This window comes from Nylanderia fulva, unplaced genomic scaffold, assembly GCF_048542155.1.
Source record: "Nylanderia fulva isolate GAGA-0341 unplaced genomic scaffold, ASM4854215v1 Scaffold21, whole genome shotgun sequence".
NCBI lineage: Eukaryota > Metazoa > Arthropoda > Insecta > Hymenoptera > Formicidae > Nylanderia > Nylanderia fulva.
This window is the reverse complement of record NW_028190275.1, coordinates 1,885,012-1,901,710: the sequence shown is the minus strand read 5'-3', so window position 1 is coordinate 1,901,710 and position 16,699 is coordinate 1,885,012. Positions and strand designations below refer to the sequence as shown.

Here is a 16,699-nt window from a genome sequence, read left to right as displayed (position 1 = left end):
GCATTTTTTATTTCTTATTTTTTGTTCTTTCTTAATTTTTTTAAATTTATTTTCTGTTTTAAATTTAATTTTTATTTTTTTTATGTTATATATATATATATATATACAAATAAATTTCAGTGTTTATTTAAAAGGAGAGCAAATGCTTAATTTTTTTACTGATTCCAAGAGGGGCAAATGAAGTTATCTAGTCTAGATGAATCGCTATATAATTTTATATTTTTTATCTAGATATATTTAAAACAAAATTATCTTATCCAAAATGAATTTACATATTTTTATCTCATCCAACTAATTTTCAAATCATCTAAGCACAACACTGTACACAATCGATATAGGGTGGGTGAATAAAAGGGTGGCGAATCGACGGAGGAGTAAACGTCATTCCCGCGAAATCGAACTCCTCGGTTCTCTTCTCGGATTTCTTTGTAATCGAATTCGAAATTATACGAAGGAGTGATCAAGAGACACGGTAGTGTCTCGCGACCAGTTAAGGGCGTAGCCGAGACACCGTGTATCTTAACGCGAGTCGGACATTTGAGTCTTTATAATATTTCGAATTCTCAATAACGGCTGAAGCAATCGAGTTTATACTAGATTTAATCGATAGATTGAGTTTGAATTATATAATAAAAGTGTCTTTATTTCTGCTCTACGTGATTTGTAAGCAGAGATATATAATTGCAAAGTCGAAATATGAAAAATTTCTTTTAAGAAACGTCCCCGTCATCATCATTATTATTATTATCATCATCGACCACGCAAACATAGTAGTATCGTGCTACACGTATTCACACGTATACAACACATGCGCACACATATATCACACGTACACAACACATGAATAGATGCATGTATTGGAAATGTCCATCTCGCACGTTTTACAACAGACGGCGATAGTTGCCCTCCGCTATATTGACAGCGTGTGGGGTTAGATATTTTCAATTTTCAATTTCAATTTTTACATTCAATTTTAATGTTATTATTTGCAAATTTATTGTCATAATAATTTATGTGCAAGTTTACAGTCTGTGATACAAAATCAGATATTTTGCTATTATTTCAATAATATTTCAATTATATAAATGCCTATGTATGAGTATGCATATATTTTTAATAATTTTCTTAATTAGCTTCTATATTTTTTTCAGTTGTACATCAAGCAGGTAGCATTATCAGCTCACTTGTGAGCATGGGTTGGGCAATGGCTAGTTATCATCGCAGCATTCGATTAGCTTAACAAGATAAATCTAATATCAGTGCTATAGGGACTATTTTACAATTTTTCTGGCATTTTCTTATTGCAGGTACATATATATTCAATAATTAATATACAAAATTAAATATTATTCATCACACACTTTGTATCAAAATAATATATTTTTTAAAATTTATTTAATCATTTTTATCATTGTGATTGTAGTGGCAAGGATCTTATTGCTCAGTGTCATTGCAAGCATCTGGCCTGTATATACCATAATATATTGCGTAATACATTGGCTAAGTATGACAATATAGATTTTGATAGATTCCCATGGAATATTGGAATTTTGTCGGACTTACAGTCATCCACCACATATGCAGCCTACAATTAAAGAACGCATTTATTCCATATGATTTGCTTCCGTTATTGGAATATTTAAAATAAAAATTTTATTAATAAATTTCGATGAAATAATTTATAAGAGGTTGAAGAAACTATGAAACAAATTCAGTCTCATAAAAGGGTAGTTGGAACAATAGTGGTGAATGCAGAAGGTATTACATGAGATCATTGACATGATTTACTTGTAGTTGTAAACAAAAATTTATAAAATTATATCTGTTTTAGGTATTCCTATAAAGTCAACATTAGATAATACGACAACAGTTCAATACGCAGGTTTGATAAGTCAATTGTCAGATAAAGCTCGTTCTGTCGTACGTGACTTGAATCCAACAAATGATTTAACTTTCTTGCGCATACGTAGCAAAAAACATAAAATTATGATGGCACCAGATAAAGAATTCATATTAATAGTAGTACAAAATCCAGTTGATTGATATTTAAAAGAAACAAAAATATATTTCAAAGTTAAGATTTATTTCTTTGGTTGTTAATTTAATCTGTATGCTACATTGTGGATGTTAATATCTATTCAATTAAATAAAGAAAAATAAAAGAATAAAGCTTAAAAATTATACAAAATGCAGTATTTAATTACTAATTTAACAAATTATGAACTTTTAGAGTTTTTAAATAGTGCTTTCTTCTTTGGTAACAATATTATATTTTTAAGTTTGATAATTATGAAAATATGTATATATAGTAATTCATGGCATGTTTATTTTTGTATTTAATACAATTATAAATGTACATTTCTCATCAATAAAATATCACAGTATCTTTTTTATAATTTAATTTTAATATTGAGATTGTTTTTATTCAGTGGAAAAAAAAATGTGTAGTTGGTCCCTATTAATTATACATACATATAAGAGTGTCGCACAAATAATTCTATGCAGTCTTTTTAAGATAATATAAAAATACTTATAAATATAATCAATTAAAATACATATAATCAAAATTGTATGTATTAAAATTCAATAGCATATAAAAAAGATTTTTTGAAATTATATATATATAATAAAAATCCAACATTTTATATATATATATATATATATATATATATATATATATATAAATATAAATATATATTTATTTATTGTATATCATAAATATATATTTATTTATTTATATTTACCTATCTTTTTTTTATATATTATATATGGTAGAAATACAATGTGAGTTATTTTATTTTGCAAAATTTTTGAAAGTTAAACTATACAATGAAATTATTTCATATAATACCGAGATTCTTTTCATAATAAAGATTAAGAGAGAGTTAGATTTTATCATAAGATTTATAAAAGTCATAAGATAAGGTTAATTGCATATTGTATAATTTATCTCTCATTTTTTAAAGTAAATAAATATCAAAGTTACATTGCTTGAACTGGTGCGTTTGAAGTATGTTGTCTTTTTGAGGGATGCAAGACAATATATAGTACAAAAGCATTGCTGTAATTCCCAAGAAAAAGGAAATGATACAAATAATAAAGATTATATTAAAGTACTAAGCCTCTTTAACTGCAGGAGGACAAGCATATTGCCATAATAAATTTGCTGCAATATTTTCAAAAAAGCAGATAACATAGAAAGATAGATGTTTTCAAAATGTTTTGCTATCTACAGCATTGAGATATATAAAAATGTGCACTATGCCAATAACGGCGGAAGCAAATAATATGGAATAAATGCGTTCTTTAATTGTAGGCTGCATATGTGGTGGATGACTGCAAGTCCGACAAAATTCCAATATTCCATGGGAATCTATCAAAATCCATATTGTCATACTTACAATTAGCCAATGTATTACACAATATATTATGGTATATACAGGCCAGATGCTTGCAATGACACTGAGCAATAAAATCCTTGCCACTACAATCACAATGATAAAAATGATTAAATAAATTTAAAATAAATTTTTAAAAATATATTATTTTGATACAAATTGTGTGATGAATAATATTTAATTTTGTATATTAATTATTGGATATATATGTACCTAAAATAAGAAAATGCCAGAAAAATTGAATTTGCTTATTTATTTAAAGATGCTTATCATATACAAAAATGAATGATATAATCTCTAAAAACTCACCTTTAAAAAAAGGTAAAAAAAGGCGACCAGTTAAGGGCACACCATTAACAAAAATTATCCATTGCAAACCCATGTACAATAGAATTGTATGAAAAATTATCGATTATAAACCAATGTACAATCGTAACAAAAGTAATGAAATAAAAAAAAAATTGCGCCAAGTGAAAGTAGAAACTTGTACCAGTGGAAAATTAAAGTTGCAGACATATATAGAGTCGTATAATGAATCAATAAAAATTTAAATTTGCAAATGTAAAATTGTACCATAAAAAAACTTATCTTTTAAAAAAAAAGATAAACAAGATGCCAAGTCCATGCGCCATGTGAAAAAGTGTTAAACAAAAAAGTATTTTTAAGTAAAAAAATCTATCAATTGACAAAAATTTATGTTCTAAAATTAATATCTCTACAAAAAGTAATGTCCAATTATTGCGCGAATAAATAAACATTTTTATAAAAAATTAAAATTTAAAAACTTATGCAAATTTAAAATTAATATAAAATAAAAAGAAATAAAAAAATTTTAGTTAAAAAAACTGGGCGCGCTGCTAAATAATATTCTAATGATATTAAAATTAAATTGTTACTTTTAAACTCATTGCAGCGCGTGCTGTGTTAAACTCATAATTCACCTGTTTCTCGCAGGACGATTTACCATTTGCCCATCTGTCAGAGACAGCGACAACCTAGTTTGATGATTGTATTGTGCTTGACAGAGTTGTTAAGAGAGTTCTAGAAATTATTATTTATACATATATTATTCTATTATTTTTATTACTGTTTAATTTATATAAAGTTCTATATCGTCGGGATATTTATTTAACGCTGTCAAATATTTTTTTTTTTAATTTTCTACGAAGCTGATCGAGTACCTGAGAATTTTGAGACCCTACGCAAGATTGATCGAGGATGTTCTCGATTTTCGTTCTTGCATCCTGTTACATAAATACTAGTAATAATAATGGTAGATATTCGTAACAAGAGACACGCGTGTATGTAAGTATAATTTATATAAACAGAGCGGAGTAACACACCCCGCTTTTAAGGGCTAAACATGAGCTTCTAATTTATCTACGGCATATCCTCTCCATTATTCCTGGCCTTTTATGCTTTGTATACCCTCAGTTATGTGCTCTAATTACGATTCCCGGATGAAATCCGCTTTTGTCTGGCTGTACTAGCAGTGTAATAATTAAGCGCGACCAACATCGCTGAAAATCTTTACGACCGTTCTTACTTATCGGGCAATTCGTGCGATTCGATCCGTCCTCGGATGGAGATCTGATTTACGGCCGAGATTTTCAAGGATTAGATTATCGAACGGAAGCGCGATGCTGGAACAAGATTATTTTTAAGGCAAAGTACTTATACTCGGTCACGAAGAAAAAAAAGTGAACAGGTCGAAAGTCTTTCCCCCATCAAATGATAAGTTCAATGTAATCATCTTCCGAACAAGCTCCATAGATTTTGCACGTTAGTGCATGTTTATGTATGCACACACGCATATTAGACTATCTTTGTAAGTTTTATTTATTTTTGTGATTCGATAAATTTTGAAAACTCGCCTTAGACAATTTATATGCACGAAAAATTCACGGAACTTAATTTCTAGAAAATATTTGTTAAACTTGCACATGATATAAGATTGTTATCTCTAAATAAAATAGTTCTGTAAATTCTGTCGCATTGTCTAAAGTACAAGGAGGGAATTTTCTCTTCTTAGGAAACAATTTTTCTGATTAATATTTACCAGAATAAAAAATATTAATATGTACATAGTAAAATTAATCGAACATATTTTATATCTTATTGTGGTACAGGTAGATATTAATATTTTTTAATCAGAGAAACTCTTATGAAATTCTTCCAATACCATATCATCCCTCGATTGCCGTGATTTTTAGGGTAAATTCTAAGAGAAAATTGTCTCTGTGCAAAATCAAAAGTCATAAATAATGATATAAATGAAAAAATAAAATAAAAATGAATATAATAAAAAAATTTTTTTTGGGATGAATTAATTAAAAACGAGCATGGAAAACTTGGTCATGATTTTTAGAGAAAATTCTCTCTGTGTGGCTCTGCATCTCGCGTATTTTTTAAATTTATCGACAATGTTTTTGCGACACAATTTGATATTAATCAGGCGAAAGGTCTGATAAAAAATTCCGCGTTTCGAGAAAGAGGGCGATAACTCTTAATTAGATATTCTCTGGTGTCTGCATTTTTCCACACAGACAGACGGCGCCGATGCACATATATATATATATATATATATATATATATATATATGTGCGCAATGAAGTCGAGTGCCACGAAAAGAAATATTTTCGACATTGCTCACTGCAATTTTCCGCTGGCATCTCCCTCGCTCGCTGTATACACACTTCCGGAAAAGGATATCGCGGCGAGTGGGAGAGATTGAGAGAAATGTTTTACATTTTTTACGCAGAACCTCCCTCGCGTTTTACGCAAGAGGCAGTCGGCGTCCTTAAATCATTGATAATACACCCTGCATCGTGATTCTCCCCGGGATACAAATCGCAAATCTCTCTCGCCCTTCTCGACCGACACAATTGCGAATCACGTTTCCACGATATTGGCAAACATTGACATGAATTTTTCCCTTATAACAGAATTATTATTATTTATGGCCTCGTATATCTGTGTAAAAGAGCGACCCCGAGTCTTTTATAGAAACTACAAGTCGGCTACTCTGTGTTTTTCTTATCCCCGATTCTTCCATCAGCCTCCCTTCGAAAAGTTGTCGTTGGCGAAGACGAGCGCGTATTAAATTGTTACGACCCGTGTAATTCGATCTGCGAAGCGCAAGTTTCGTACCGTACTTTCGGTTTTCTCTTCAACTTTTAAGAAGCTTCTTAATTCAAATATACATCTTCAATTACAGGGCGGCATCGGGCGCGATCTTCTTCCTCGAAATTACTTGGGCCATCACGCTGTTTGTGCAGCTTTGCGTCAGGTATGCTTGCAAGCTTCGATGTTATGTTACATGTATAATGTATCGTATATTCTAAATGATTAATTTTATTTTTTCAATTAATATGTAAATTTCAATCTAAATTTATTTGTATACGATGCGTATTTTGTTGGATATTTTATTTTGAAATTTATATATTAATTTAAAAATTATACATAATATATGTACGTGAATATACTCGTACACGAGAGAGAGAGAGAGAGAGAGAGAGAGAGAGAGAGAGAGAGATAATAATTACGTATTTATGATTAAATTACGCGCAAGGAAATGAAAGAGACATTTTGACATGTATTTCCCGCGGTGTAAACTCACACGAATGTAACGCAAATATCGAGATGTAACTTTGCAAATTGGCTGAACTGGTTCGTGTATATTAGAAACGATAAGCTGGACGAGCGCGGAAGGGGTTAAAAGGGCCCCGGGGAACTATCGTCGAGTTTAAACCGCCGTGGCAGGATAACACGAAAAAGAAGCAGCGTAAAGCCAGCCGGCAATTACCAACCAGGTCGGAAGTTTGCCCCAGTTTTCTCCGCGTTTCTCCCGACGAGCGGATGCGGAAGCGCGGACCACCGCCAAGCGACTAGATAACGCTTTGCGATGCAAAGGACCGGGTCTTTGCGAGGAGTCTGTCTAAACCAGATAAATGCGTCAAACGCGCCAGCGAGCTTGGCTTTGAGATTCGGGGTCTTCTTCGTATCTCGAAGGTTCATCGACGAAACCTTTGTAAACACAAAAATAATAATTAATTCAGAATGAAGGTGTATTATTCCGATTTATATGCAGCAGGGTGTTTTCAAAACTATGTCAGAGTTTTGAAGAAAAACATTCATTTTTAATGTGCTTTTGACCATTTCATTCGATTTTCAAAGGAAGATATAAGGGATACTGATTTTCATTTTTGGAACCATTTTTATAAGAACTTTTTTCTTATTTCGACCCCTACAATATAGGCCCTTAAAATATACGAGAGTGCGAATTTATCTCTCTTATCGGGATATTTTTTTCCTAAATGAAATTACGAGTTTGCTCAATATTAAATAATTCGGTTAAACGTTTTCGATAAAAAAAATTATACCTCGATTGGCCGATCAGCTTTTCAGTTGCCACATCCAAGTTGCTCGTATCGATCAGCGCGGAACGACGGCCAATGAAGACGACGTCGCCAACGTTCTTCCTTAGCTTGATACAGCTCTAGTATGTGCTATAGGGAACAAAGTAGTAAAAGAAGTTCTACGGTTTTATCGCGCAACTTAGCTTAGCGATCCATCGAATCGACGTTACTTCCCCGGCGGAAGTTTATGTCCTCGACGACGACGGTGCCATTAAAACTGCGAGTCGGAGCGATCGATCACTCTGCACAGAGGATCCACCTTCCGCCTGATTGTCTCCGAAAAGAGAGAAAAAAAAGACATTTTCGGAGATATCTTTTTTTTATTTTATTTATTTTTTTTCATATATCGCACGAGAATAATTTCATTAAAAAAATTTCAATACTTTGTGATCATGGGCTTGCGCAGGAGGAGCATTTACCTCCTTGGAATCTGTCAAAAAATTAAGCGTTTGCTCTCCTTTGAAATAAATACTGGAATTTATTTGTATATTTAATATAAAAAAGTGAAACTAAATTAAATAATAAATTATTTTTATTTCCCTGAAAAGTCCTGCGGACGACCATGGTGATTGTGTACTAAAGAAGTATTGAAAGGAAGGATCTCTTCTCTGAATTAGATTTTTTTACTTTTTCCTGATTCACGTTTAAAGGGACGACTCTTATCTTTGTGTTTGTTCGCGCAAAGTCGTATAAAAAGATGATTATCGATGCTTTTCCTCGTTCCGTCGTTCTCGTAATAGGATTAATCCTCTGCGAACTGTTGATTAGGAATTTAGCAGTCGTGAGCACTAATATCGGTACGTTTCCAGACGCGTACAATAATTATACTGTCTACTTCCGCGGAAATTTCTCTGATAATTTCCAAGCTTCGGCAAATATATGCTCACTGCGGATATTTCCATTACGAAATTACATTACAAACGAAATCGCTATCATGTATGTAAATCAATGGTTTAATATAATAATTGTACACATACATATGTAAATAAAAATAAAACTTAGGTCTAAAATGTCGACAGACAAAAATTAGAGACTCTATCAAGAGCTTAAACCTTTTCGTGAAAAGACTGATTTGACATTAAAGCTTGCAACACACAATTAAGAGAATGTATTGTAAAACTTGTTGCAGTTATAAAATATTGAAAAGTTTTTGAAGTGAAAAGTTCCTCTTTTTTTATGTACAATCAGGATTTAATTCAGTAATCTTGTAATGAGCGACGAAAGTCTCCACGAGGTTGAGTCGATGAAGAACTCGTCTTGCTGTTCCGTCCTTTGAAAAAGAAAAAGAAGAATTGAATGAAAATTGATGAAGCTATATAATAAGGATTAAAACTGATTGCGATTCAGTGAAATGTTCTCATAAAAGTTTTGTTTGTCGAATGTAAATCGAATAATCTCTCTACTCTCGCGTACGCATCGATGCTCGTGTAATTTTTCACAATATTCGAAAATATTAATTATCTCTGAAGAATATAATATGCATACCTTTCGATTGCTTCTTCTTGCTAATCATTCATATAATTAGTAATGAAAAATTATTGGCAAATAAAATTAATTATAGCTTTAAATGAACATTTCGATATATTACATGCATAATTAAAATAAAGCTTTGTGCGAGAATGAAAAAAGGTAATTTTACAATCTATTTGACTGAAATAAATAGCGTGCGCTCATGTGTGTATTAATTGATTTATTTGATCGATTAATTTATTTGTTTTAAATACACGGTCCACGTGTGTATTTATTCTCTTCCTCTCTAAAATAATATTTTTAATTTCGCAAACTGGCGAATATTTTCCCGTGAAAAAAAATAATTCTGATATTTTTTTTTGTGCAGAAACGAGGATTCACTTTGCTCGCGTTGTTGGTCCAACGTCCTGATAGCCACGCGAGGCTGGCGAAGGGCGATATTGTACTTACCGTTGTCCTGCGTCCTAGTATGGCGACCCAATAGACTTTGGCTCTCCTACGTTGCGGGTAAGAGGACGCAAACTCCTTCAGCTATTCCTCGTTGTCCCTGTGCGAATTTCCTGATACATATATGCATATGGTTTGCAGCCGGTCTGTTGGCGGTATTGTCCTTGCTGCATATTGCATCGAGCGCACTAGGACGACGAGATCCTTGCCAATCGAACGCCGGGTCCGATTCCGTAGGCGAGAGTCTCTTGAACTCCAGACAGGACAATTACGATCGCTTCGAGGAAGTCCTAGTAAGTATCTTCAAGATCCCTGCGTCCGCTGTTGAGTTCGATGAATCTTGTAAGAAATTTGTCCACTTGTAATCCATTCATGTTTGATGGAATTTGAAAGAAAATTTATAATATTTAGAATTTAGAAATTTGTCAGTTCGTTTCTTTAATACAGATCAACATTTGACTGACCTATATCTTAACATGTTATATTCTTGATAATAACAGAATATTTTATACAATATACATAGAATATTTTAAACATATATTTTCATGATTGACATTCTTATAATTTTCCTTCCATAGCGAATTTTTCCTTACAATTTTTCTGACTTTTGTCGATTCGTTATTTACATTGAAATTAATTCAGATTCTGCCGCGCAAAATATATAATATTTAAAAACGTAGATATTTGAGAATCGCCAGACGGAATTTAAAAAAAGTAAGAATCTTCTCTCGACCGTACTGGCAAATATTATTTATTCAATCATAACTTTCAATTGTGATTGAATAAATAATATTTGCCAGTACGGTCGAGAGAAGATTCTTACTTTTTTTATATAATATTTATTACACATTTTGTTTGTTGCGATTATATCTATCAATCATTGTCTGCTTCGCGAGGTGACGGAGGTCCTCGATGACGGCGTGTCAGGAACAGGGCGCTGTCCTGGGGATAGCGATGGCGAGATATGACACGAGCGACGGCCCTCTTGGGCCAGCGAAACTGACGAGGACAGCGAGCTTGAACAGAGGACATGTCAAATCGCCACGTTATCTTAGTCCTTAGACTTGAGAAATCTCCGATTCGATCTGATCCTGCGTCAATCAGGAGCAAAGGATTCTGCTCGCAACGAGGAAACGAAGATGATTAAAGATGAGCGAGGCCGAAATAATGCCTTCTAAAGTTGTGCGAATTAAATGACACGAACAGTGATTTTGTGTGCGAGATCTAGTCTAAATCTGAAGGATAAAAAAGAGAGCATACTGAACTTAATGATTTTTCAAATCTGCGAAAAAGATCTAAACACTGATGCTGATGATGTAGTAAGAATTGTATATTGTGCGCTTGGAGAGATGACAAAAATGCGCAAATATTTTTCTTAGATAGACATTCGTTAGTTATAGATGATGATTTTCTATGATTCTATGTATTTCAGAATGTAACAGGTACAAATGTATATTGTAATAGCATGATACGTACAAAACAATTATATAAAACTTCGATAATGCGATCATTCAGTATGCTATTAAATTATTGTATACACGTTACGCGATTGCTAATAAAAATACTTTATAAAAGTATCTCCAAACCTCATAAAACTCAAATGTAAGAGAAAAAAAGAAATATTCTCATTCTTAATATCACAGACTGTATAGTTTCATTCCTGACATAGAAACAGAAAAATTATTTCATCCTGTTTATAAAATTGTTCTGTTGTAATTTGTAATGTAGAAGTATTAAACACAGTACTAATCTGTTATTAATAGTATTAGTTGGCAAGATGGTTTTACATGAACAGATGAGTTGAAGATAAAAGCTTTGTATTATTTTTTTTTTTTAGAAAAATAAACTGAACAATCAGTTACATGCATATATTAGGCAAAATTCCATATTTTTCTATTCATTCAGCGTCCTATTTATAAACATCAGAAATTGTGTTTTCTCTTCTTATTATCTATTGATTTATTACTAGTTTGAAAACACTTCTCATAATTAAAAAATATTAAAAATTTTTAACACGGTGGAACTTACATTTGAAAAATAAAGTTTTTCAAACGAGCAATGTAAGTGTTGGATTGGTTACAGTACTAACTTGACAAGTTGGATCAAATTACTAAATTTGTCATGTCTTGATTTTTATTTAAAGGATTTGTTCGAATTCATAGTTTATATCCAGGAATGATAAAGTAAGTTTTAAAAACAAGAACATATATGGCAACGTTTGAAGAATCAAAGATTTAAAATATACTTATTGTTAACAAGAGAGATCATAACATTTGTACAGCATAGTTTTTAATGCAATAACAATAGATTACAATTTCTATATCAATAAATATAAAATGTAATAAATATTTTTTAGTCTCACATAAAAATTTATATTATAATGCTATTTGTAAATGAGCAAGCAAGATACGATTGTCATTTTCATTCTCAAGTATCTTTTTAACGTGCCATTTTTTCTCCTCAAAAACTTCCTATCAAGAAGTTTTATTATACATCTTTTACGATTGTTCCATCATATTTTTCATGTACAACTATCCTTTGCTCTCTTTTACTATTAATAGCAGATCACTCTGTGTAACATTATGGAAACTTGCAGTTTTACATAATAAAGAAAAATATAAATTTAATATATATCTTTTTTCTCTCTTAAATTTAAAATGTTCCAGTTAAGAGATCTTTAGGCGCTTCTTTGGTATCCCAATTCTTAAGCTCATCTAGGATTTTTATCAACAATGGGTTGCCTCCTAAACGATCAATCTCAGCTCTCGTTTTTGCATCCAACTCTTCAAGCACATCTCTAGTGTACTTGAAGGAGCCAAATTTCTCCAATAATTTAACACAATGACGTTTCACTTCGATATCTTTCGTTCGTTGTCTCAGAATATCTTTATCAGGCATTATTAAGGAAACCTAAATAAAGTTCATAAATTATAAAATTTTTGAAAATTGTGCGTGTGATGTAGAACCGTTTACGTTCCTTTTCTAGTAAATCAAGTGTGTTAATTAACCAAGATATTTTTTTTTAAATAAAAAGTATCATAATAAAAAAGTAATATACTAAAGGATACTTATTATTTGCCTATCACCAGGATTGGTTGTAATTGCATGAATAATTGGAAAGCTGAATTTTCCTTCAGTCAAATCCTCGCAGTAACTTTTATTTTCGGTATACTATAACAAAAAATTAATTTAATTCTTTCAGTTTATTCAAGTATATATAATATTGTAGATCCTTATGTATATTAAGTATATTATTATGTATATCATTACTCACTTCACTGAGGCACAAATTGCAATAATCATCTCGTATTTGAAAGTACAAGCCCAAAATAGCTATTAATGACGATAAGTCTTCTTCGTAAGCTGAGAATAATTTCATTAATCTTACCGCCATGTTAAAGAGACCACCAGTTTCTGCAAAATTAGTTAATATTTTAATTTTTTTCATATATATATTTTAATGGCAAATTTATATATATAAGTATTAATATTTACTTCTTATTGTCATAGTTTTGTAATCTGCCTCACTTGGACAAATGAAATTGTCCCGCCAATAAATTTCCATACCTTGACCTCTATGAAGTTCCAATAATTGTTCCATATATACTTTCGTCGCCTGAAGAAAAAAACGTAATTTACATTTTATCTAACAGGAAAATGTAAAGTCTTATCTAACCTTTTACAATTTTAATGAGTCTTAATGACCTTAATGTTATAATACATACTAAAATAACATAAAACATATCTTTAAGGACACATAAAACATGTATTTTTTTATTTTAATATTTTTTATTTTAAATTTTGAAGTAAGAATTATCTATAAATATTAAAATATTACAACGTAAAATTATTAAAATATCAATTGGTTACAAGTATAATTCAAGCTAAAATGCAAATGCATTTGCATATAATAAAATTATGTTAAAAAAATTTGTAGGATAAGAAGGAATATATATTTCTACTTAAATTAATAGTTTACAACAATAGCTCAACAAATAATATGCTTTTTTCTTTAGTCTAATTCTCGCAATAACTTTAATTTTAGTGTATTATAACAAAAGAATAACTTCATTCATTTCAGTTTATTTAAGAATGTATAATGTCATGGATATAACTCAGGATTAAATTTAAATTTTGCATTTTTTGAAAATGTTATTATGAGCATTTATAAAGGAGAATAAGATCTCTTTTAATTTTTTTTGTAAAAATAGTGTGATTTAAGTATTGCTTATTTTTTTATCTTTTTCTTTTACATATATTGAATACTTACTGCAAAATGTTGCAAATTAACAACTCTTTCCAAAGCAATAAACATTACATAATTTGCAGCATTTAGCGAGCCAGCAATTCCATAAACAGAATGAGCAACAGGAATACCTCTTCGCAAAATGGAATTATCTTCAATATCATCAGTTCTATAAGAAAAAATTAAATTAAAACAAATTATAATCTTATAAAAGTGTATAGGAAATTGTCTTTTTAATTAATATAAATTTAATTGTATACATGTAATATAAATAAAGCAATAACATGAATATATATGTAATAGAAAAATATAGAATTATTATTGAATATCAGAATATCAGTACATTAGAATATCAGTACATTAGCATATTGGTTACAAAGATAATACAAGTTAAAATGCAAATGCATTTGCATGTAATAAAATTATATATAGTTGTATATTTTAATAAAATGTGTAAATGGAAAATGTACAAAACAAAAAATCACACTGATCCAGTAAACTTACACAAGGCTTGCATTGTGGAGCATAATTACTATTTCCTCGATTGCTTTTACTCTGTCGGGCGATATTTTTAACCAGTAGTTGAAAGCCTGGGATAATTTGGCCCTTATCTGCTTTCCAGGAACTTGAAGAATATATTTGATAGGTTCCAACAGTTTCTATGAGAAATTACATAATTAAAAAAAAAATTTAATTAAAATCCTTAAAACACGTCTGTTCTAAGTCAAAATCTGTCTATTAATCGTAGATAAATCAAATGTATATAAAAAACCAGTAAATTAAAAATCGAACTAACCTCATCTTCTTCCTTGTCACCGCTCAAAGAATGGTAAAAAGGATCATTATTCTCTGTATTTGTCATGTTTTCGATTCGAACCAATAAGCGATATTTGTCTCTCTTGAAATTGTAAGGTTCAAAGAGAATAATAATTTGTCACGTACAATTAAAAGTAAACGTAAAAGACAAATATGCAACACAACACACAAGTAAATATAAGCACCGAATATATCAGCTGATCAGCTGACAGGCTGACACCTGACACAAGCGTTTGACACTACTTTGTCAGACTGACACGTAACGGCATGAAACGCGAATATATACCATCAGTTCATCAGTATAGTTAGGGAGGGAGTGTAATCTACAGTATGGGTTTTTTTTACGAATCCCAATGAGGAAATAAGAAATGCTAAAGTTCGGCGTATCATTATTATACCGCGTAAAAGCTTGTTATCCTTCATTCTTATTCGCCTCATTTTATTCGTTTATCTGTGTGACATAATTAATACATTATATGCTTCTCAGAATAGAATTTAACTTGACATTTCACGCTCCTATATATCAATTGATTCGTATTCGTCTAATAAGATGACACATGGACTCTATATTAGCTCATTTATTTATATGAGAAAAATCCCGATTTATTATATTGAAATAATAATATTCTATGTATATTTATATAATATTCAATGCGAATATTCCGAAATTAAGAACATTTACATTTAATAAGAATATTCATAGAATATAGAACATCGTGTGTTATCTGGGAGGCTATGATTACATATATAGAACAAGGATTAAAGTCACTTGTCATCATTGATTATTATATTAAAACAAAATTGAAAAAGTAATAACATTAATAATAATATGTGGCGCAGCAAATCAAATCTGTCATATTTATTAATTCATTGACACTTATTAGTGCTAAGCTTATTAGATGATTTTAAAATTTTAGCTGTATAGAAAATAAAAATAAAGATGAGATGAAAATATGTACATATAAAGATAAAACATATATATTATTAGTTTACCCAGATAGTACAAGGTATTTGAAAAGAATTCATTTGTATGTCACCAATTTTGAGTCCTTTTTCAAATACATATAGAATTCATTTTATTGATATGAGTTCTATATGTATTTGAAAAAGAACTCAAAATTGGTGACATACAAATAAATTCTTTTCTCTCTTTTTGAATATTTAAATATTATTCTATATAAATAGCTTAGTAAAGATAACACATGTGTACTATCTAGCTGTATATATAATTATCTTCAATTTAGTGAAGAGATAACACACGTGTACTATTTAGCTGTAATTATCTTTAATTATTTATATATATACTTTACTGCAATTATCTGAATATTATTCCAGATAATTTAGAAAATATATTCATATTTTTATTATCTCTTTTATAATTTATATTTTTTAATAATTGTGTTAGCGCTCTTAAATATTAAATTAATATTATCTAGAAGTTGTCTCTATATATATAAATGAAATCGCTATATAATTTTATTTTTTATCTAGATATATTTAAAATAAAACCATCTTTATTTTATATTTTATATCTATAAGATAAATATACTCAATTAATTATATAAACTATAATATTCAGATATTTACTGTAAATATTAAAGATAATTATACAGTAAAGTGATATATATATATATAATTGCAGTAAAGTATATATATAAATAATTAAAGATAATTACAGCTAAATATAGTACATATATATGTGTGTTATCTCTTCACTAAATTAAAGATAATTATACAGCTAGATAGTACACATGTGTTATCTTTACTAAGCTATTTATATAGAATAATATTTAAATATTCAAAAAGAGAGAAAAAAAATATATATATATATATATATATATATATATAACATATGTGTTAATCTTTATATATTAAATTATTTAAAATAATATTCAAATAATTTG

General features: G+C 29.8%; 3 protein-coding genes across 15 annotated transcripts in view; 2 read left to right on the top strand and 1 right to left on the bottom strand.

Annotated features, from left to right (window-relative positions):
* Positions 1-12,188, top strand: part of LOC146723297 (uncharacterized) — a 39,101-nt gene extending 26,913 nt beyond the window's left edge. For 3 of the 8 annotated variants that reach the window (XM_085482604.1, XM_085482606.1, XM_085482611.1), the window contains 3 exons: positions 6,616-6,687; positions 9,654-10,026; positions 10,630-12,188. In XM_085482604.1, the coding sequence (XP_085338730.1) occupies positions 6,616-6,687; positions 9,654-10,026; positions 10,630-10,701 (517 nt within the window). In that variant the 3' untranslated portion in view covers positions 10,702-12,188. Of the gene's footprint in view, positions 1-2,752; positions 4,704-6,615; positions 6,688-9,653; positions 10,027-10,629 lie in introns of those variants that run through there. The other 5 variants (XM_085482605.1, XM_085482607.1, XM_085482609.1 and 2 more) reach the window with 3 other exon arrangements.
* On the top strand, positions 121-2,188 carry LOC146723298 (dynein light chain roadblock-type 2-like). 2 transcript variants are annotated; one of them, XM_085482613.1, is made up of 4 exons: positions 121-663; positions 1,152-1,307; positions 1,424-1,758; positions 1,832-2,188. In XM_085482613.1, the coding sequence occupies exons 3-4, from the start codon at positions 1,701-1,703 to the stop codon at positions 2,041-2,043; spliced, it is 270 nt and encodes an 89-aa protein (XP_085338739.1). In that variant the 5' UTR covers positions 121-663; positions 1,152-1,307; positions 1,424-1,700; the 3' UTR covers positions 2,044-2,188. The 2 variants fall into 2 exon arrangements, with proteins under 2 accessions (XP_085338739.1, XP_085338738.1); XM_085482612.1 differs by lacking the exon at positions 121-663 and adding an exon at positions 670-930.
* qm (geranylgeranyl pyrophosphate synthase quemao) lies at positions 8,754-15,057 on the bottom strand. 5 transcript variants are annotated; one of them, XM_085482603.1, is made up of 9 exons: positions 14,776-15,057; positions 14,484-14,638; positions 14,004-14,148; positions 13,229-13,349; positions 13,008-13,147; positions 12,802-12,904; positions 10,580-12,618; positions 9,737-10,072; positions 8,754-9,086 (listed from the first exon to the last, which is right to left on the bottom strand). In XM_085482603.1, exons 1-7 carry the CDS (start codon positions 14,839-14,841, stop codon positions 12,386-12,388), a joined length of 963 nt encoding a protein of 320 aa, XP_085338729.1. In that variant the 5' UTR covers positions 14,842-15,057; the 3' UTR covers positions 8,754-9,086; positions 9,737-10,072; positions 10,580-12,385. The 5 variants fall into 5 exon arrangements, with proteins under 5 accessions (XP_085338729.1, XP_085338726.1, XP_085338728.1 ...); XM_085482600.1 differs by having other exon boundaries at positions 10,557-12,643; positions 12,806-12,904; XM_085482602.1 differs by having other exon boundaries at positions 9,737-10,054; positions 10,557-12,643; positions 12,806-12,904.
* Between the last annotated feature and the right edge of the window lie 1,642 nt (positions 15,058-16,699).